General features: G+C 36.8%; 1 protein-coding gene across 1 annotated transcript in view; it reads right to left on the minus strand.

The window, feature by feature from the left end:
* The window catches only part of THADA (THADA, armadillo repeat containing), a 172,776-nt gene that overhangs the window by 81,064 nt on the left and 68,636 nt on the right, over positions 1–23,076 (minus strand). The window contains exons 28-29 of the mRNA XM_017811614.1: positions 22,937–23,068; positions 8,326–8,494 (exon numbers count right to left, since the gene is read on the minus strand). Of these exons, the coding sequence (XP_017667103.1) occupies positions 8,326–8,494; positions 22,937–23,068 (301 nt within the window). The remainder of the gene's footprint in view (positions 1–8,325; positions 8,495–22,936; positions 23,069–23,076) is intronic.

A 23,076-nucleotide genomic window follows, 5' to 3' on the forward strand; every position in this document is an offset into this window, starting at 1 on the left:
TGACTGCTTGCTCGCTCTTCTTCATGCATCGTTCTTCTCTGCTTTATTTTCAAATTATTTAAACTGCCTTTAGTTCTCGGAGTAAGTGTCCAAATATTAAACTCATAAAACATGGGAGTGATCATAATCTCAAATACCTAAAACTTGACCTTGCTTTGGAGCAACTTAAAGCTTAAAATCCTCCTCCTTTCAAAAGGAAGGAAAGAGACATCCACATTCATTAAGCAGGCTCTACTTTCATAACTTTCATGAACAACAACCTATCTTAATACAACTCTGCCAGATAATTAAACTAACACATTGATGTTTTCATCATAAACTGCTTCTTTTCATCGTACAACCACGTACTTAATTTTTATCTTCAACATAGCCACATCCATACATTTTTGGCTTAAGAGTACAGTAACCTAAGACAGCACATGCAGATGTCCCTCCAGCTGCTTGGTCTGTCCTACTCTTTTTCCTTGGCTTATGCTATTAGTCCTTGCTGGAAGCAGCACACTGACTCGGACAAATCTTTACATGACCCAGTATGGCTATTCTGAGGTTATGTTCTTGTCCTGGTTTTCTTCCTGTTTTAATCAAGTCTCCAACCACCCTTTAAATCACTTCTTCCATCTTTAAATCACTTCTTCCAGCTCTCCATTAAGATTTAAAACATCAGCATGTCCAAAGAGTTGATATAGATAATTTATATTTCTACCATTGCACCAATCTTGATGCATTCAATGAACTCCACAAAGAAAAAAAATACAAACAGTATGTAACTTTCATAGTGTTCAAGGCCAGTCTGGATCAGGCTCTGAGCAACCTGGTCTAGTAGAAAGTGTCCCTGCCCATGGCAGAGGGTTGGAGGCAGATGGTTTTTAATGTTCCTTACAACCCAAACCATTCTATGATAAAAGCCCTGTACAGAAAAACCCAACATGCAACCATGCAGGCTTTTTAATCAATTTTTTTTCTCAATGCAAGGATTCTAGGTTCTTTCATTTTCAAGTATTTTAAGAAAGATGGGTCTAATTCGATAGAAGGCTGAGATTCCCTGAAAAGTAACTGCCAAATTCTTGTCCCACTGAAGTCAGCAGGAAGTTTAATCTTTAAAATTAATGTTAAAGAATGTAAAGAGTTATGAAGTCCTCTATCTCCTAATTTCTGTCACATGCAACTGAGTAAGTCGATGTGACTCAGTCTGTTCTTTATATTTGAGAGAGATACAACAGTGCTGCTTGTTTCAAACACAAAACAAAAAAAGGTTCAAAAACTCAAACCAAAATTCCTTGCATAAGACTTTGCATTCACGTGCCAAACAGATTTGCTTGAATTAGTGAACATAAAAAAACAAACTAACAAACCCCTCCAAAAAACCCCAAAACTAATTCCCCACACACACACTTCTTTGAATTAGCCTAATGCTGTAATACCAATTTAGCTAATTGAAACTACAGAATTTTGGGGGAAATTCAGTGTGGAGAAAAATTGAATATTAAGCATAACAATTTGTGAAGAGCAACTGACTGCTACTCAAAACATTGAATAAATGAATTTCCATTTTTATCTTCATGAAGTTTTAACCCTGCAGGAAAGCATAACAAATTCGCTGTTTCATCTGTTTCTTGCCAGCTATATTTTGTATGTCTTTAAGAACAGATTCTCGAAGAGAAGGAGATAGAGTTTTTCTCTTGCAATGAAAAACACTGGCATATGCTCAGGGAACAAATCTCGGGATAAATCAGTAGGAGTGACAAGGTAATAGTAATAAGTGGAAAGACGGCAGTGAGGAGAACATAAGCTACCAGCCAGGCCTCAGATGAGAAGAGGGGGAATAGAGAGAAATCTTCCCAGGAACCAGAACAGACCAAGCAGAATTTCTGTGACTTTGAGTTACAGTAGCGACCAAACCCAGTCACAACAGGAAGGATCCACTTGCAAGGACATGACAGACCAGCAGAGGGTTTCTTAATTTTATTCTACGCAGTTGTTCTATTGCTTGTACAAAGTACCACCAAAAATGTAAATGCTTGTCACAAACAAAGCAGCTTCCAGACAGAAATTGTTCCTCAATGATATGTGCAGCTAGGAACTTCTATGAAAAGCTTAAATTTGGACAGTGCAATCCACCTCCTGATGGAGGGAGCAAATAGAGGCACACTTAAGTAAAGTCATGTAGTTCCCTCCATATATAAGAAGCAAATGCTGAGGGAGAAGTCACTGAATCCTTCTTCCTCCTAATCTGTGCCCAGACGACCCCAACAGGAATGCAAAAAGCTCTCCAAATAGATAAGAGAAGCAAAATTTTTTGTAATGGTTTGTATCCCAATCTTAAGATAGACACTGTTAGCATGTAGTTATAAATCCACACAAGACCTCTAGAAAGTAGGTTAGCACCTTCAGCATCTCAGAACAAGGCACAGACAAGTTACATGAAAACACAATGCCTCTTTTAATAACTTCCATTGACCTAATCCCCTGTGTTCTATAAATACATAACTGTAGGCTTGCCAAAGTGAATGTGAAGAAGATCAAACTGATAACATACAAGATAATGAGTCGATTTATGTGCAGATTCATTCATTTGAAAAACAAATAAACATTAACAGTAATTACATCTGCTCCATGATTAATGGCAGTTGTCCAATGAATTGTTCTTGATATGAACAGTATGTAAGGGTATATTTGCTCTCAGAGCACAGATTTTTCCAGTATACAAATGTGAAAAAGATTTCTTGAAACTAATGAGTGCAGAACTGTGACTGAAAGCTCCACTCACACTGCTGCTATTCTACTGCTCCAAAAGCAACTGGATTCTCAACCTATGCACATCACACAGCCTTTGAAATCCAGCATCAATCATGTTAACTGATTCTCACAAGATAAAAACAAAAGCTGAAGTTTAACATCTGCCTTCCTTGGCAAACCAATCTGAAAGTTCGTGCATTTGGGAGCGTTTTGATCATCATAAATAATCTACCACCAGATGAATTAAAGGTGCTGCCTCATTTTCTGGACAAATCATCTTAGAGTCCCTGTAACTCTTCTTCGTTTCAAAGCACTCAAAGGAGGAGGTTATAGAATTAGAGAAATTAAGAGGTTTGTGTGCAGATGCAAGGTTGTGATCTTGTTGGGACCATGGAGACAAAATACAACAGCTGACATGTTTGGTGTAATGCAATGAAGGGATACAAGTTCTTTAGGAAGGACAGGCCGGGAAGATGAGAAGGTGGGAATTGACCTCTCTGTGACAGAAAGCTGGAATGCACAGAGCTTTTCCTGGGGATGGAGGATGAGCCAGCTGGGAGCCTATGGGTAAGGACTAAATAGCAGATCAGTATAGGTGACACTGCAGTGGGGGTCTGCTATAAGCTGCCAAGCTGGGCAGAACAAATAGATGAGGACTCCTACAGACAGCTAGAAATAGCCTTGTGTTTTCAGGGCCTGGTCCTCATAGAGGACTTCAGCCCCTCTAGTATCTGATGTACGACCAACCCAGCACAGCGTAAGCAACCCCAGGGTTTCCTAGAGAGTACTGACGACAACTTCCTGACAAAAGCAACCGAGGAAACAACGACAGGTGCTCTGCTGGACCTCATACTCACAGACAAAGAATGACTGACTGAGGATGTGAAGGTAAAAGGCAGTCTTGGCTGCAGTGACCATAGATGATGGAGTTCAGGATGCTGAGAAGAGCAGGGCAAAAATAAAAATGACAACCCTAGACTTCATGAGAGCAGATTTTGGCCACTGACTGGATCTGCTTGTTAGAGTCATGTGGGATAAGGCCCTGGAGGGATGGGGTCCAGGAAAGCTCAAGTGCAGTCCATAACAACAAGCCAGAAGTCAGGCAAATACCCCAGGGGGCCTGAATGGATCAACAAGGAGCTCCTGGAAAAACTGAAACATAGAAAGGGAGTATACAGAAGGTGGAAGGAGGGACACATAACCTGTGAGGAAAAGAGGGACACAGTCCAAGCATGCAGAGATGCAGTCAGGGAAACCAAAGCCCTGGAGATTAATCTTCATCTCAGTCTATATTAGTAAAACCCATGATTAGGAATAACACAGGCTCAAGCTTTCTTTCCCTAGTATGCCCAGAAGCTTTCTTGGACTCTGTTCCATGTAAAGTGTAAGTGTACAGAACATAGTTATCAAAATTGTATCTAGAAACTGTTCAAAGTTTCAATCAGTTATTTCCAATCCAAGTAAATTCATGTTTATAATATTTAATTGCTGATTTGCAATAACAATCTTAAAAACTAAATTTACATCAAAATTTCATTGTTTAGACAAGATCATCTACAACAATAAAATCTGTGAATGTTATGCCCACAAATCTATGCAAACAAGAATTAATCAGGTCCACACTGATGGAAATAAAGATTCTGTATAGCTTCATGAAGACACCTCGATCATTCAGGGCATCAAAAAATAGAGGAAGACTGGCAGGAATCTCAAGTGATTATCTGTCCAACTTTCAGGCCCAGGCCTGAAAATCTTATATACATGATGGCAGATCCACTGTTTCTAAGTGTTGAACATTAATGCATCCTTAACGTTAGAAAGTAGTTTCCATTATTTGACTGTGTTAGCGAATTAATGGAGAAAAGCATACCTTTCAGGAATCAGCTATCAGTACTTTCCACTTTCCAATACTAAGTATTGCTGTAGAAATCTCTTTAAGACAAGGCCAATTTTTGCCCTGGCCTTTCCAATTTCCTCTCTGCATGCTCTTGCTTCAGTATGTTTCTTCTTACTTTGCATTCAGTAAAGAATTAATTTGTCCACTCTGATGTGTTATTAGACTTTTTATCCATTCCATATTAGGTTGCTTTCCATTTCTGGAGTTATTGTTTCTTTCTAGAGCTACTAGCTTTCTATAATTCCTTTTTCTACTTAGGGCTCATTTTCATCTGATCTCTCTCTCAGAATTCTGTATTTAAGTGAATCTTGAGCTTTACCCAGTTAAGAGACTAGACATTTCTACAAAAAACACAGACATGACAAGAAAAAACAGACCATGTCCTTACCTGCATGACTTAAAAACACTGTATGTCAAATCCATATATGGCAATTACTAATCACAAGCACAGATTATTGAATAAAACATTTCTGAATTAACTATGGGTTCATTATGAACTTCTCAATTATTCTGGACAGACAGAACACATAGTGCAAGAATTCCAATCCTAAAGAGGCAGAAAGTCAAAAGAACATTTGATCTCTCATAAGTAAACCTCACAATCTTCCCAAACACTTTAAGTTCCTTGGCAACTGCCAAAAGTCAAAAAGATACACAAACATAAAAGCTTCCCTAGTCATAAATTCTGATACACTTAGGGAAGTCTCTGCATAAAGCTCTGGATGAGCTCTTTCTTTCAGCTGATCAGCTAAAAACCTAGATCTTAAAACAAAACAAGCCAGAAATGTTTCATCATTCTAGAAGGTTAGTACAAGACTTCTGCATTTTCTTGTGGATTAAAAACTTGATTCCCTTCCCCCCTGCATTTTGGATTACAGAGCAAAGTAGACACTGCAGTCATAAAGGAAACACTAAACATAGAAAAGATTTTCTTTGTCTTATTCAAATCAGTGCACTTATTTAGGATGCAGAATTGCTTCTTGAAGAATATCATCAGTTCCCAAAGAGTTACAGAACAGCAGCATTCCTCCTAGATAATTCTTGAAAAGAATTATTCTATAAAACCTGTAAAGCATAGGATTATTTTATCCTCATGCACATTCATATTTGTATTTAAACTGAGTCACAGTAATCACACCGGGGACAAAAAGCCATGTTTTCACATAATGCAGAGGTCTGAAGTTAAACACAACACATTTGCATTCAGTGTAAAAAATAAAAAAAATCACTCTAGTCATCTCAGCATTTTGAAAAGCAGGTCATGTTTGGACAGGCACTCCACGCTGGACTCTTTTTGAATGATCTCTCTGTAAATTAACACTTGTCTTGCAACAGATGCATAAAATGATTGCATAACTCCAAAACATAACTGAAATATACCTTCAAGATTCATTGCATTTGGCACTGCCACATAAGGTTTAATTCTGAATAATTCTTGTTAAAGAACCGACAGCATATGAACACTGAAACAAAAAACTCGAGCAATGAACTTAGTAGCTTGTAATGTGACTGAAGAAATGAAATTACTGAATTCCATTTTTGTAAGATATTGGCTTTGTATTGCTGGAAAAATCTGAATTTTATTGAGTTTTGTATAGACTTGCTCTTTTTAGTAGGGATTTTTGTTTTGGTTTTATATCAAGGAGGATGATAAATTCTCTATTGTGTCATGGAAATGCAGTGCAAACAGTTTTGAACATTGCCAGATCACTGTCTCTTCAAGTAAGTCTTCCCAGAAACAGTGTTTTAACAAATAGTCCCGTAACATTATTTTCTACACTTTAATGAGCCTTAGAGGCAGTTCTGCAAGTCCCAACTTAACATTGATAAAAGGAAACTGAAACCATGCATGCAGCAATCCCTGAAAGTCACAGTACTTTCGGTACTATTTACAGGAGGTGCATGCTAACTACATGTTTATCCACCTGGCATTAGTGTTTTAGAGGTACAACAAAGATCACTGCCTTGCCTCCGTTTTTTGCACATCTTTATCACCCTACAGTATTTCTTCTGAACATTTTGTTATGTTAAACTAGCCACAGATAGTTCAGCATTTCAGTCATACACTAAATTAAATTAAGCATTAAATAAAGATTTTGAACGTCCTTGATTCAGAAGCTGTAAAGTCAAAGCCCAAGACAAATGTGAGAAACCAAACGGGTGAACTGTTATGGTACAACTGACATTTTTGGAAGAATATCATACTCTGACAGCACTGGTCTCTCCTGGTGCAGTACCAATTGCAGTAAGTAGTTTCTAGTAGCTGCTCAAAACTCATGAAAAATCAGGTTCAAGCCCTGAGAATATCTCCTACCTCACAGGTATGGAAAACTCCCTACACCTACACATAAGATCATTTTAGCAATACTGGATATTAAAAACTAGATCATCCTTTGGGCTCTTTGATATCCAGCCCATCATTATTATCATTTTGGGTTTGGTTTTTTTCCCCCAGGTCACTAAAAAGGAGGCAACAGCTTTATACACTATAGCCAGTCCATGCCCCATGATGGGGCTTATAGTCATTTTGGACTAAGAATGCATTTAATTCTCACTGTTGGAATAACCCTCTCTTCCTAACTCCTGAGCTGTGACACAGCAGGGCTGCACAGGTAATTTAATGATGGCACTCTCCCCCGCCCCACACAGATGCAGTAGCTCACAGGTCTAAGCACTTGCATCTATCAGGTGCATGGACTGCTTTTCAGAGTGGGAGATCATCCCACACCCTGCAACAACCTCCACTGTAACCAATCCAAATCCAAATTCAATTGCCTGAAACCATTTACAGGTAAAGTTGACATTAACAGCTCTAGCGCGACTTCTCTCATTTCCCCATCCCCAGCTTCCTGAAAGGTCATGGTTTTAAAAGGAAATAATATGCTGGAAAAGATATCATTAAAACCCAAATCAAAACAACCACACACACCCCACCACACAGCTTACAGTGGGAACACATACCTAGAAAGCTTGCCAACTAAGGCAGACCAACAGAGCTGACCGTGTACAATGTGGCTTTGTTGGAGGGTTGCTCATGAAAAACAGGCAATAAAAATCAGTAACTTATTACCACAATAGCTCAAAAATCAAACACAGTGAACTGACTGCTATAAACCAAGGGAATGATATAAGGGGAATGAAGAAATTTCTGATAAGTGAGCTATTCTCCAGAATGTTTCCAGAAGACGACAGGGTAAAGCTTAACACAACTTATGCAGCAAACTGACAGGAAGCTGTTGGTGCAGCAGGAAAAGCAAATGAAGTAATAAATAAATACATGGGTAAGGAGCAAGTCTCAAAATATACACAATGGTGTTGGTGCTTGGAGTTCAGTTTTGCCCAGTCATTTTGGGCAAGTCACGCAGACATCTCTGTAAATATATTCAGATAAAGATATTTGCTCCTAAGCACTTTAATCTCTAAAGATGAAACATTATATGAAATGTTACTATTTACAGTTTACTGCCTTCTAATGACAGCAGAAATGTGCGTTCCACATTTATCATCTGACAGAATCAAATCAGAATCACTCTTCATATATGTTTTGACAATGTGCGAACATTAAGCACAACTCATTGTGTTATTTGGCTGTCAAGTATGATCAAAAAAAATTCAACAAAATCCCTACAGTAAAAAAACAAAAAACAAACTCCAATGAAAAAAACACCAAAAAACAGCCCTCAAAAACTTACTTGCAGTAGTGTTCCATGAATACTGTTCTGTCGTATGCAATGACTGGTAGAGTTTGGAAGCCCCTCCAGCAAGGACAGCACTGTATGTGGTACTTCATTTACCATAACAAATGGAACAAGGGCCTGACCCGACATCTCACGGCAACGGTACACAGGAGAGTGCCCACATCTAGAATAAAGAGAAATACTTAATTTTTGTCATCCAGCTGCAATCCACCGTGGTGGCTAAAACAAAACAAAGGGTAATGCAATGAAAACTGAAACATATTTCTCACATAGCCAATACATGGTCTTTTTTCTCAGTAGTGAAAGAGTATTTTCCTAGAAACATAAGTCATACTAAAACTATGCTGGAGGCTTTTTGTCCTTCACAAGTTCCAGTGTTTACATAAAGGAAAAAAATTACAAGAAGGAAAAGATGTAATTATGCCATGAAGCAGGTAAGTATATTGTCCCGTACCATCTTTTTTAATGCTTATGTTACTTATTATTCATATTCAAAAGTATTCAACTTAAAACAGTTAAGCTCCATGTTGATAATCAGACGTTTTCATAAGAACACAACATGGTGTCTATTGAATTTTAGGCCAAATCTCCCACTTGTTTTTAGAACACATTTAAAGGCAGGAAGTAACAGACATTTCCATTATTTATAATTAGTATCTAAAAGATAAATACTTTTTTATTTAAAACTAACTGCTAAGATTCAAGACTGCATATAAAGCACAGGCCAAAAAGAATCTTTTATCTTTTAGTGTTTTTAAGGATAGGAACGGGTTGTAGATTTATGAATATATATAGAATGAGCTATTCAGCTACATTAACACATTAATCAGCTGTACACTACTTCAGTAGCATGTATACTGAATTGAAGTGAATAAGAGTCCTTAATCAGCTAAATAGGTTAGGCTAAGTCTTTCAAAGCCAGTAATTCTTGCCTGTGTCAGTTGTGGTAACGCAGGTACAATTCAGCCACCCAGAAAACTAAGAAAGTTACTACAGGATTTAGACCAAAGGTCAAACGTCTCAAAAATGCAGTATCTGGCTGAAGTTATGCTCTGATACTCCCCAGCTGATTATGATGACTCAAGAGAGACGACTTTCCCTACTCCAATCCTCTCATCGTTTTCCTGAATTGCTTCTTATGTATTTTCGACTAACAAAATCACATGTAGTTGAGATTATCCCCTGCCAAAATGATTTTGATCTCTCCAAAAAAAACCCCTGCAGGGCTGTGCCTACATATTTAAAAATTAAATGAAATTAAAAACTATTCTAATTTTTCAAATATCTCTAGCAAATTTAAATCAATACTCAAAGTGGTAGTTTACTTTAGTTCACATCAAAGAAATACAGAAAACAGTTTCCATCTTGAACCAGCAACCAAATTAATAGAGTTCCAAATACTAAGAAACTAAATAGTCTTAACTGAAATAGTAATGTTATGCCTGAAAAACATAGATCTCATTTAAAGGAACTAGAGAGCTATGCTACCCCGAACAATAGGTTTTTGTGGGAATTTTTAATTCTTTCAGTATGGCTGCATGTTCTACCGTGATTTTTACAAAGACCATCTTTGCATTTCGTTTTCAAAGACTGGCTATCCTTCACAACAGAATGCTAAATCAGAGCAGTCACAACTGGAACCTCTTCCACATGGAAAAGCTTCAATTCTGCATTGACAAGGTGCAAGACAAAATTCAGCTCAGCTCTTCCAAAAAAACCTTCTATTTTTTTTAAACAAAAACATTTCAATTCTACTGTAAAGTAAACTTAAACCAGTGAAGTAATTTGTCTGCAACCATTCCTTTACTTCTGCTAAGCCATGTTTTCTTCACCAAGAGACTGGCACACGTAGACGTTCTTTTCAAACACAAGCAACACTGACTAACAAATGTCTAGTTTTTAATTAGCCATAACTGTATACTTAAGAATGTTCTTTGTTTATGACCTTTTAAAAATCCCAAGGAATCTGACATGTCTTCATAGGAGGAGTGGAAAACAGGTAAAATGCCAGGGTTTCCTGTAACTTGTGCAAGGGTACTTTCCAACACTCCTTGCTTCAGACTGGGTTTTCTCCTCAAGCACGATGCAATGAATTAGAATGAAATTCTGTGGGGGTTTTCCTATTAACAAAAATTGTTATATATATATATATATATATAAAATAAAAATATATGTATTATATATATAAAAATACAGTATTAATAAGTATGTTTAAATAACCTCACTTTAGCTTTGTCGTATTGTAAAAACTGACATCAAAGACTTATAACACACGCATATACATACATGGAGACACAGTATTTTACGTGCCAAATTTTGTTCCACGCTATCATTTTATCAAATTTATTATGGAAATAGAAGTGACTGCTCTATATTTAGAAAGCAGAAAATAGTTTCATATTATTGGCAAAATTTTCTCAGTTGCCTGAAGTCCTCCTGCTGAACAACCACACTGGTGCCCTGTCATGGAGAACTCTCCCAGGACGCAGCTGGCCCGGCTCTGCAACTTTCTATGCCTGAGGAAAATGCAATCCCACAGCTACTACTTGCCCAAAGGGCAACCCAACCACCAACCTGCCACTGTTCTATGCACCTGCTGTACATTAATGCAAACTTCTCACACTACAGACTGCCACGCAGGGTGCAGTGGAGTCACACGAACTGACATCCTGGTGGAAACCCTGAGAAGAGCACTCCTATGAAGTCACTACTAAGGAACAAAAGCATCACAAAATTTTAAGAACAATTAAGTATTTGCTATATAGGAACACGTAGGGGAGCACATGGAAGGTATTTCACCTTGGCAAATAGCTTCCCAAATCTGAGAGGGGTTAACATTCCTACCGTTTCTTCTCATTTATTTAAAATAATTTTTTTTAGTCTCCTAATACTCAAAGAAAATTGGTTGTCCCCCACGTCCTGCAAGAAACAGTGCTTATAATATTTCAAAAACACTTCTCATTTCACGTACACTTGCAAGATGTCATGTCAAGTCACCGTCAGAGACCTATTCCTGAACTTCTGCATACCCTGAAGGCACTTAGGTATACATCTCTCATGTTTTGAAAGCCCTTGACTTCATTCCTGAATCATGCAACAAGTTTGCCAGAAGAATGTCAAAACATACACTAGTTTTTCCATTCTCTAACAGCACCCTAGAACAGGCAGTTTTGATTTTTACTGGATCCCACTTAGATATAACCTCTTACCCATAACTAAAACTAAACAGGATCAATCCTCAAAAAGGGACAGAAAGAGTGAATGCAAATGAAACAACTGAGCAACAGAAAATAACAATCTAACCCATTTTTTTGTTTATAGTTGTACCAAGCTTCAAGATCAACTATACACTCTCAACACTAAGTCTGCAACCTGTATTCTTAAATACTTATTTTATCTAGGATTTAGCAACCTCACAAAGTTGTATCAAGAAATACTATTACACAATTATGGCAATCACAGTAACTCAGTTTATACCTGCAGCAAAAAAGAAGCAGCTTAAGAAAAGAAGTATTTTGAGGCTATTAAACTATTCAGGTTACTCTTCCTGCCATCCCTGAGGTTAATTTCATTTATGTGATGGCAGTTCATTGTCCTTCACAAGTCAGGACACTGGCAAAAAAGAACAGGACCTCCAACCTCGGTCACTTCACCATCCAGACTCTGAGCTTCACCTGCCAACAACATGACTACAATCTGTCACAGGCTCATCCCCTCTGCAGGAAGTATGAGCAATGGAGTCTTGCACCCATTGGGAAAGCACTGCTGTGTGTGGAAACTTGCATTTAAAACTGTTCCATTTCCTTTGATTTGAAAAGTACCTAGGGGAGATGGGGAAGTGTTTTCATTATGCAACACTACCTTTACAGGCAGGTCATGTCTAAGTAGACTTATACATACTACATTATGTAAAATGTTGTCTGTCATATGTAAAAACATACATTATGCCAACCAAACTTTATTACATTTCAAGGTAGCAACAAGCATGAAACCTGCAAGATCCTCATGTGATATACTTCTATTAAATCCTGAGGGCTATTAATAATTGTTGTAGTAGTTCACCTTGAACTCAGTACTGTTTATCTAGGTGCATGTGGTATTGGACGTAAACATGTTTACTTGAAACGGTCCATGATCACGAACAAAAAGTCAATAAATCTGAGAAGGTTTCACTTCATGTAACTGTAGATTCAATGCATTTCCACTGCTCCGTTCCAGCTTCAATATTTAGATCCTGAACAACCCTCCTAACCGACATAATTTATGACCAACTCTCATAAGGCACAAAGATTCCATACTCCTCTGCACACATCAAAGTATCTAATTTATTACTCTGGCTACAAACAACAGAACATTAGCTGTAAATGAAAATATCTTAAGCTTCTTTTTGAAAAAGAAAAGGAAAAAAATCAACAAACCTGCAGGTGTTTCCTATGTGCTTATTTTCCTCCCTTTCTTATTACTTACCCTCAACAGACTTTATTAAGTGTGTTGACTTAATAAATTAACCCAAATTTACAAAGCAAATAAGGATTACCTTTTATATGAAGTTCACAGAAACAAATGAGTAGAATTAATTTGAAGAATCACATCTGTAGCTGAAAATATGTACATTTTATTATATAATACCTTTAGTTGTTAAAAGTACTAATAAGGAGAGGAATAGCTATTTCCAGGTTTTACTGGATGTTGTCACAGTGATCTATGCATTACTAATTATGTCATTGCTTATTAACGATACAGTGAACATTCTGAAGGGGCCTCCGAGCTTGTACGTCAAACCAAGTATCCCACCACCACCACAAACAGTTTGAGAGAAGAGGGCAGCATGAGGCAGGAAAGGCACACTTGCAATTCAAACAAACCAACTCTGCCTGCAGGTTAAAGCATTTTAACAGCCTCTATTTGTAAAAGATAACACCAATTAAAAAAATATGAATAAATAAAATTCAAACAGATGGCACTCTTTAAATCCTGGAGCTAGTTATGCCAGAAGGTCCTAACAAATGCACTGCAAGAAAAAAATTGCAGTAAGGCTTCTATCTGATTCTATATAGGCACAGTAAGTAGTATGAGAAAGAGATTTTCTCTTTCCTCCACCACGCAGCTATACAGTTCAAGTCATGGTATCAGTTCCAAAGCAAGAATTAAAAACATGAAATTACATTAGGGGAAAACATGGATGGTGGTCTCAGGTCACAGCAAAAAGTATTTAGCAACAGATTCAGTTCCCATTACAAAGGGTTTGGTTAATAAGATTCAAGGGCATTGTATGCATGCATCACGATTATAGACTAGTTTATTTTTTTCCCTTCAAATTATCTCCTAAAGGAATACATTTAGCAACTTTCAAATGCAGTGCAACGGATTTCCAAGAGAAGTGAGGTCCAAAAATAGCATTAAAAAAAAAATACTCGAGCTTCCACACAACACGACTTGGACTTCCACATTGGGCACAGATCAGCAGGACAGTGCCTATTCATTACTGTGAGAGTGAGGTTTCCTGGAATATGAACAATAATTGCTATGCATGTACATAAAGTTTCTTTTGTTTATTTATTGACTTGCTTGGTTTCTGGTTTTCTTTTAAGGAAACACAATTATTTTTTATTTAGATATCTGTGTTCCTTAGCAATTAAAGTACCCACACCATTTAACTTAAAAAAATTATTTCTCCATGGAAATCTGTATTTAATTGGCCTGAAGACATTTTTTTTTCATTCTTTAATCTGAGATTAAGAATAAAAAAAAAACCAGAATAATCTGAGTTTTGATATAGCTTCTCGATATTTACCTGATGAGTAAAAAAGCATTACAGAATTATCAGTTTGCTGGAGGTTTTAGATCTACAATCAACACATGAATGTAGCTCAGAAAATGTTTGAACAAAACTGTGGACAGAAACAAATGAAATTTAATTTCAGGTTATTTATGCAGTTCTAAATTTCTAAATTCTTATCTATTTCCTTTAAAGTGAAGTTAATGGTTGCCCAAACTTCTGGTCTCTTTATACACTGTGTTAAGTATTTTATTCTTCCAACTTGGGCAATTAAGAGAAAACCTTGTATTTTTGTAAAGGCACTGTTTTCCACACAAACACTTAATGAATGAGAGTAGCCACAAATACTGCAGAAAGTGTGTAGGCAAAGTACACAGGCTTTTATTTGTGAAAGCTGTCCACAAGCTATGCCAGGAGTTGTTTCTCCATGTGTTTCCAAGGGCTTTCTAGGAAGAAATTATAGACATTTCTCTCTTCTTGTCACCAAGGTCTATGTTATTGCAAAAAAGTGGCCAACTGTTACCAGGCTGAATCAACATCAGAAACCTGAAGTCTGATTTAGCAAGCCAAAACACCTAAGACCTCCAACATTTGAGCCTATGAAAACTCTTACTAATACTGTGGGTAAACTTCAGACCAACAGGAAGATGTTCTCTTCAAACAGAGATTTACTATACACAATTTAAATGCCATCTCTTTTCTTGCATTTCCATCAAGAAATCTCAAATAATATCTAAGGGCAGCGCTAATCCCTAGGTTTATTGAGCTATTTGCTGAAGTTACATGAGCTTTTGGTACACAGCATTCTAGAAAAATCAGCTGCTCTTGAGATCATGTAAAAGAAAAAAATTTCATTCACAACTATATTTCTACTTTGTTAATTTGAGAATAGTTATTGTGATGTTTCCCAACTGCAGGATGACAAAGAAAAACACACCACTTACTACAAAGACTATATTCTGTCTTAGCAACTGTATCATTATTTTGAACTCTATGAAAGGAAGTTGAATGCATAAATCACGTCTCAGCGCCTTGTGATGATTTTGAAAGCTTCAGATGATTGTAAACAAGACTGCAATATGAGCAATTTTAAAAACATGTAAGACCCATGAAAACATCCAAAGGATCTGGGTTCTCAAAAACACTTCCCTTTCAGTCATATCACCAAAAGTAACTAGCCCATTGCTAAAAAGCTTTCCCAATACTGACTGTTCTTTTTAAAAATTATTGGCTTTCTAAAATATCATTATACTTGGTTTCCCTTATCATTGTCTGGACAGTTAATGTATTATTTCTCTCCATTTTCATGATGCTTTCTGCAAATACTTCTGCAGAATAAGCTAAATGTTATTATTTGGATACTTATCTTGACCAGCAAAGTACTTACTGACTGGTTAATTTTAAGTATGTAAATGAATACTACAATTACTTCACCAATCATATGTTGACAGTTGAGCACCCCATCATATTTTTTACTGGATCATGTTTCAAATAAGAAGCAGTATACACCAAATTTTAACCCAGGATCCCAGCCTTTGATACTCTTCAGGAGTCTGCAACACTGGAGAAAAACAGTTATTCTCAGTGTTCGTGAATGCCTCTCTGCTAGACATCACCTTTTATTTCCTATTAATCTGACAGCTCCCTACAGTTTGTGAATATTTCCTAAATTGCTTCAGACTATAATCTGCCAATGACTGATGAACACAGTGAGAACTCCAATAAGGAATCAATAATGAATACCTAAGGGTTGTGATATTTCCCAACAGCACCACTTGAACATGAAAAAAAAAAAATCTGCCCCCAGTTTCAGAGAAAAGACAGGAATAAAGCAAAGATGAACAAAGAGTTTGAGTTGATCAGAGCAGCCTACTGCACATCAAGCCCTTTGCAGTCTTTTCTCTAGCACTACAACTTGAACTTAATCAAATTGGAAAAAAAATTACAAGCTGTTTACAAGTTGTTATTTAAAAATGCTAAAAAAGAAGAAAATTACTGAAATCCTCCTTATTAATAAATATTTACAGTGAACCATAAATATTTTTACAGATCAGTACCAATCACTGTGCAAACAGGATTGCACAGAGAATAGATTGGAAGTAGAAATAGAGGACTTCCAAGACAGACCCAACTCACAAGAGATATGCTCAGTGGGGAAATGCATTCCTCTCCTTCCCTGCTTCTCCCGCAGCTATTGCAAAATTTCCACCGTAGATGTGAAGCAAGAGATTTAATACAATAAAAAATCTAAAAACCAATCTGTGTTTTAGGGGTGAACATTGCCTTTCCCAGCTCATGTGTTTTGGGAACCTTGCCCACAATCAAAAGGATATCTGTCTTCATCTTGCAATGACTGGTCAGCTCATCAGCTTCCCCAACAAGGACAGGGCATTCCAATGCATCAGAGCCTGCTCCCAGTATCACAGGGATTCCAAATAATACACTATTGCAGACAGTTATAATACTGAGCAGTTACAGTGATCAGATACTAGGAAGAGAAAAAAAAAGACAAAGGAAAAAACCAAAGACTGAGAGACCAAAGGTTGACATGATAGGGGAACCCAGGGCGATGCTTTCATAAACAACTGCAATCAAGAGCAGCTATTTTAATACAAGGCTGCACCAAACACATGTAGTTCTTTTCATCTAATATGATAAAGGCATTCCCACTAAGCTCTTTCCTTGTCTGACTGATGTTGAGAGTCCCAGTATTACAAAAATGACAGTTGAAAAGCAGCAAGTTTTCAAATTAATTCTCCTACTGCTGCCATGCCACACTAAAATACAGGAAAAAGAGGAGTAAGGCAGAGGAAGCACACTAAGCACAATCACTCAGCTACCTTGTTGACCTCTTACCAAAGGATACCAGTGTTTAGCCTACAGAAAGTCAGATGGCTGCTTTCAAGTCTGATACAGGATGATATGCTAAACCCGCATATATAACTGTACATGTGTGAAACAAAACAAACACCAGGAAATTTGCATTTAAACAACTTATATAAACAGCAATTTTTACAAGGTATACATGAATGACTTCAATCAAGCTTTTCTTAAACAAATGAAAGATACCTTGTTATCAGAACTTCATCACTCCCCCATCTTTTGTGTTCTTCATCGAATTTATGGTTTTAAACTTATCTCAAAGTCTCACAGACACTTTTGATTTTACATTTGAATTTTGTTTCTTTATTACTCCATCTTCTCCTAGACCCATTCCCATGAAGCCCACACAAACTTTGTCACAGGGCTACAACAGAACCAGTCACCTGATAGAGTGGGCATAATTTAACATAACTGAACACAATACAAAGCAATCAAACTAAACGGCATAGGTCAACAAAGAGTAAGTAACTTTTGAAAAAGAGCAACCCACATGCAAGTAACATTATTGATCAGTGAAAATTTAAATTCACACCACCTTCTGGAACATTAATACTACTACACTTGGGTCTTCTTCCTTATGATGTTTCCTTCAGAAGTGAGCTCTAAGAGATTTATGAAATAGTAAGACAACTGAAACTCAGAGAGCCTCAGAATTCATGGTCAGGTGCTCTGCTTGCCAGAAGCTAAAATAAATCTGGATCAATCTCAGTTACTTAACATACATTCTCCTAAAAGATAGATTGGATGACTTGCAACATTAGTACACAAAGGTTAAAACAGTAAGATAATAATTCTATGGATGCATCTTTATGTAATCAAATTTGTTGTTCAAAAGCAAAAGCTGTGAACTAAGTTAATAACACTTCCCCTTTATCTGTGCTGAAGTAAACTGAGCAATGAAGACTGAAAGGAATATGCAAGGCGTTTATTAAGTGGAAAAAGAATGGGGAGAGGAACAAAACAGACAAAGCTGCATCAGAATAACATTCTGCATATTACTAGGAACACAAAGAAACAGAAATAAATAAGTCAATGGCAAAAGACAGCATAATAATGTAAATATATTAATATATCTGGTAATTGAAAATTGTATTTGACAGATACAGTATAATGCAACATCATTAGATTGCTTCATTACATGGGGAAGATTCTTAAATATTTTACTAAACAGAAGACTATTGAAAACAATTAGTCCTTTGTACTAGGTTCAAGCAGAGTGCATCTGAAGGTCTATTTTTAAATTTCCAGCAAATATTTTTACAGATAGACTACCATGCACTTTGGTCAATAAAAAGTACAAAACAAAATTCATTATAGGAGATTAAAATTCAAGTTTATAGTTATAAAATAGCTTTTTAAGCTTGCTGGTATCTGACAAAACAATCTCTGAATAGCATTTTGTACAGACCAACTTATGGAATCTCTATGTTATATATTGAACCTCTTTACCTTCAATGAAGGAATCTGATCTTTTATAATGAAATGCCATATTTTGCTTTTGAAGGTTAAGAAACGTTAAGAAAAATGCTTTTTGAATGTTAAGAAAAATTTTCTCTAACCTGCATATTAGTCTGACATCTGTTAAGATTTTTAAAAGTCCTAGGCATGCTCACCCACTGAGTAAAACCAAGAGTACTGCATTACAGATGTGGGCTAAAGACTTACATGGAATCATGGCCTCTAGGATTTTTCTTTGTTTTTCCCCACAATTTTGAAAGAAATTGGGGCCAACAGTCTGCATCACTTCCTGCAGCAGGACAGACTCACAAATGTAATTCTCTGTGAAGTAGCATAAGTAATGCATCTAAGAAGAATCCACCAAATCCCTAAGGTAACAGATCATCTAAAGAGTCTGCTCTAATCCCTTCAAAATGACCAAGAAAATAAAGTTTACTGAAAGAACGTCATCCTGGCTCCATAGGCCCCAAAGCGCTGTGCAAGGACACGATTCACAGAAACCCACTGGGATGCCACGCTGGTGCTTGTGGAGGGCTCCTGTGCAGCCAGCTGGCATCACCTGTGCCACAGCACTGCCGTGGGCAAAGGATCACAGGGGGCACTTTGGACATCTCACACTGCCTCAGCCAAGCGACTTTTAAAAAATTTACCAAGCTGACTTTGCCAGAAGCCTATTAGGAGGTTTCACAGAGCCTGTTCTGACAAGCAAGCCGCAGAAGTAGTAACTTCCAAGAGAAAATGTACCAATAAAAACTGTCATACCATCTTCAGTTGTTTCCTCTGCCTTTCTAAGACCAATGTAAACCCACAAACCCTCTAGCAGATGCATCCAGCCCACTCAAATAACAGATTTATCACAGCTAGTAGGACAGCATTTGAGCTGCCAGTTTGCTCCCAGACAATATGGACTTTCCCCTCTCCTTCTCTTAACACTCTGTTAGGAATGACTTACGGTAACAGGGAATCTGACAATGCTCCATCCCACAGAAAATTTTTCCTCACCACAGACAGGTTTTTTTTCCTTGCATCCTAGTGTCTATCATTAACTAATGGTGACAGTGATTATTCTTGTATATTAATGACAAGCTCTCAAGTGCAAAACCAAAGCTCTATCGTTCACGGTGGTGGATGGAGAGGTGTAGAAGGGGGAAGAGGACAGCTGTAAAGGACTAGTGCTTCCCACTATCACCTGTCCTTATCCCTGTCTAGAAACAGCATCAGGGGACTTCAGAATTTAGTGCCTCCATTTTACAGAAAATACAAGTTACAAAGTTCTGCCCAAGAAAACAGTGCCAATTTCGTAACTGTGTTGATTTCATGGAAAGATGTTCACATTTCTATTTAAATTGACCTCAGACAGCGAGTTTCTTCAATGACTTGCAACATAATATACCTAGAAGCAACACTACTTTGAAATATGTCTCTTTGACAAAATTTTAAAGGAAAAATTTCATGAAGAATTAAGTAGTTTTTTTCAAGGGGAAGACAAGGCACATACACCTGAACAGTTTTTAAAACCTTATACTGTTTGACATTTTAAAGCTAATTTTTTAAAACCTTCTTAGAAGACTAAGAAGTCACACACTCTTAGAGACAGACTTGAACTAGGGAAAAGTATCCAAGTCAGTATAGCAATACCCATTTTACTCCTTCAGAGCATTCAGCCCAGAACATTTAACACTAAACAAACACCATCAATGTCATGGTACAAGAGGACATAAGGCTGAATTCTAGATCATTCTGAAGAGATTACAAGTCTTTGAAACGGGGAGGGGGAGGCGAAAGGGAGGTTATGTTTTTGTTTCATACTTAAAACATTACCTCCCGATTACCTCCCTTGTTAATCAAAAACATGCTGTACATTCTTTCATCTTAGAAAGTAACCATTAAAACAGACCTATCTAGCTCTTTAAAAAAAATAAGTGAGGTAATAAGTTGTGAATCAAAGTGTTCCCTTCCACATAAAACATCTGCAAGAGGAAAAGGGGGAAAATAGCTTAATAGAACTGCAGATAGGTAATCAAATGCCCTAGTTCAACAGGGAGTAACAAGCATATGCACAGAGATTGAGATTTGTCCTTGTAGCATTTAATCCTGCTCATATTGTGCAATTCATCTCAGCACAGTCAGAGCAACCATAGCTCTACTCCCACTAGATGGAAAATTCCACTCGAGCTTAAGTGAAACTCTTCAAAAGCCCAATTTGAATTCTTTCTGCTCAGCCCAGTTTTGTTCATAGAACTGCTCATTTGCTTGCAAACACAGTATTCTGTTCATCTTCTCAGAGCACAAAATGAATGCCACTTCACTGTGGGCTGAGCCCGGGGAAGGGCATCAAGGCCAGTTACGGGTCACATTCACCCTTCCTCTCTCCTTAATGTGTAGCAATATCTTTCCTTGACAGTGGTACAACAACAGAAATGCAAAAATTTCATGGTAAAAATATGGCAATTAAATGTTATAATTGTATCGGACTACCGTGTAATTATATGTACATGCAGATGTTATAGAATACAATACTGCATTGAGCAATTCAAGGAAACAGCTTTTATATACAATTAAATTACTTGATGCATAGGGCCTTTGGCATCAGACCTTCTCTTCAATCCTCTCTATGTGGTTACTTCGCAACAATCTTCATACCACCTTCTAAAGAACAACCAAATGAACAGGAGAGAATTTTATTTTTGTTCATTTGCTATTGTAGAATGAAAAATAGGAAGGGAAATAGAAGAAAAAATAGCAACATATTTATCTTATCAAGATAAATCATCCCTGTGTATTCCAACTAATGCAGTCAAAATGAACAGAAAACAATCATGGTATTCACAGAACAAGGGCATAAGAACTGTAGACAGAAATACAGCCAGTAAAAGCACACTGAGCTATATAATAAATACATTTCCTCCTGCAGAATCCTTGGTATTGTCCCCTGGCAACCATAAAAATGTCAATGCTTTGCTAAGTAACCAGTCAGAAAATGCATGTCTGTACACCCACATAGAATTTTCTGCCTGAAATATGTAATAACTTTATTCAAGTTTTATACCTGTATCCACAGCACTTACTGCCAAATTCAGTGGAAAGGAAATCCAGAAAGCATCATATTTATCTGCCATATCATTCCTCTTCAGGAACACAGTTCCCTTACCAGTTAAAGGAAAGGAGGTCCAATGATACAGATTTCTTAAATGTTTCAGATTCTTAAAAATTTTTATTGGAGTTTTCTCCCCACATCTTCTGAATGTATTTAAAACAACCTCAAGATAATAAGCTAACTAAGTGTGAAAAGCTACTTTGCTGGCATTATTTACCTTTAAAAAAATAGTGGTCCTAAGTATAAAGACAAAACTAAAAAGCTGTAACCAAAAGCTTATAAAAAATTAATCTATTACCAATAACAGAAACTATCTGAAACATTATATTAAAAAAAAAAAGAGAGCATTCTCCTGTGCATTAATAAAGGTATAAAACCAGAACTAATAAAATACGTAAGAAATAGTTTTAAACATTTCCTCAAAAAGCATTTAAGATTCTGATATGGCAGAAACCCAAATATTTTTAATTGTTAAATACAGTGCATTTAAAAACTCCTACTACAGGTTTTTTCTTTTCGGAAAATAATTATCTATTCTTGAAAATTAAAAGCCATCATAAAAAGCACGAGATACATCACATCTGCTGTGAAGAATAAGCAGAGATACTATTTTTTAACATAAGCAGTAGCTTAAAATAAAAATTTTAAGATCTTAGGGTAACAACAACTTTGTCTTGCTTCACTACTAAAGGAGTGAGATTAAGTACAGAAGTTTACTCACCCTACTGTTGAAGCTTTTACACAGACAGCAAGACTTCCTCTCAAATATTGATTTCTGCTCACCCACCACAACCCTGGTTCCCTTATCAGGCTCCCCATCCCAAACCATATAGAGTAGCAAAAATATCTGCTGAATACCTTCATGTAACCACCATATAACTGAAAGTTACACTGTATAAAAATTTGAAAAGTCATCTTAGAAACATAGTAGATAAAGTACAGACCCATATCTTTATCTACCTATGTATGTATATACACAGATGAATATGGAGATTATATATATATGTGCATCTACAAGTCTGTATATTAATCATTACATTTACGTGTTATGAACAGTCATTCTGCAGGACTGAAAAATCCATCAGAATTCTGTACAGCAAACCTTGCACTGCTACAATCTGTCATGAGTTTTCCTCTACCCTCTCTGCAGCAGCAATCGTGGCATACAGCATTTGCAGATGAAGATTTACAACCAGGTCATACAATGGCTTGCATAAGCAGATATTCTAATTCTCCAAAAGACATTTAATAATATAGGTAAGAGCAATCAGTGAGTACCAGTTTTTCCTTTAATAATTAAAACTGAAGAGAAGTTTAAAAAGGTTATTTTATTAAAAAAAATTTGCAGAGATTCAAGAAAGAAGTCCCACCACCTTACAAAACCTTACCTTATAATAAAAGGGACAAATGGTGCCATGCTGAGTGCTGAATGAGTGCCATCCATTGGAGATGGATACAGTCTTCCCAGGATTAAAAGCAAAAGAAACAGGCTTGGATGGACTTTCAACTCTTCAACTTCACTAAATAG

Source organism: Lepidothrix coronata, unplaced genomic scaffold (genome assembly GCF_001604755.1).
Source record: "Lepidothrix coronata isolate B3197 unplaced genomic scaffold, Lepidothrix_coronata-1.0 Scaffold33, whole genome shotgun sequence".
Taxonomy (NCBI): Eukaryota; Metazoa; Chordata; class Aves; order Passeriformes; family Pipridae; genus Lepidothrix; species Lepidothrix coronata.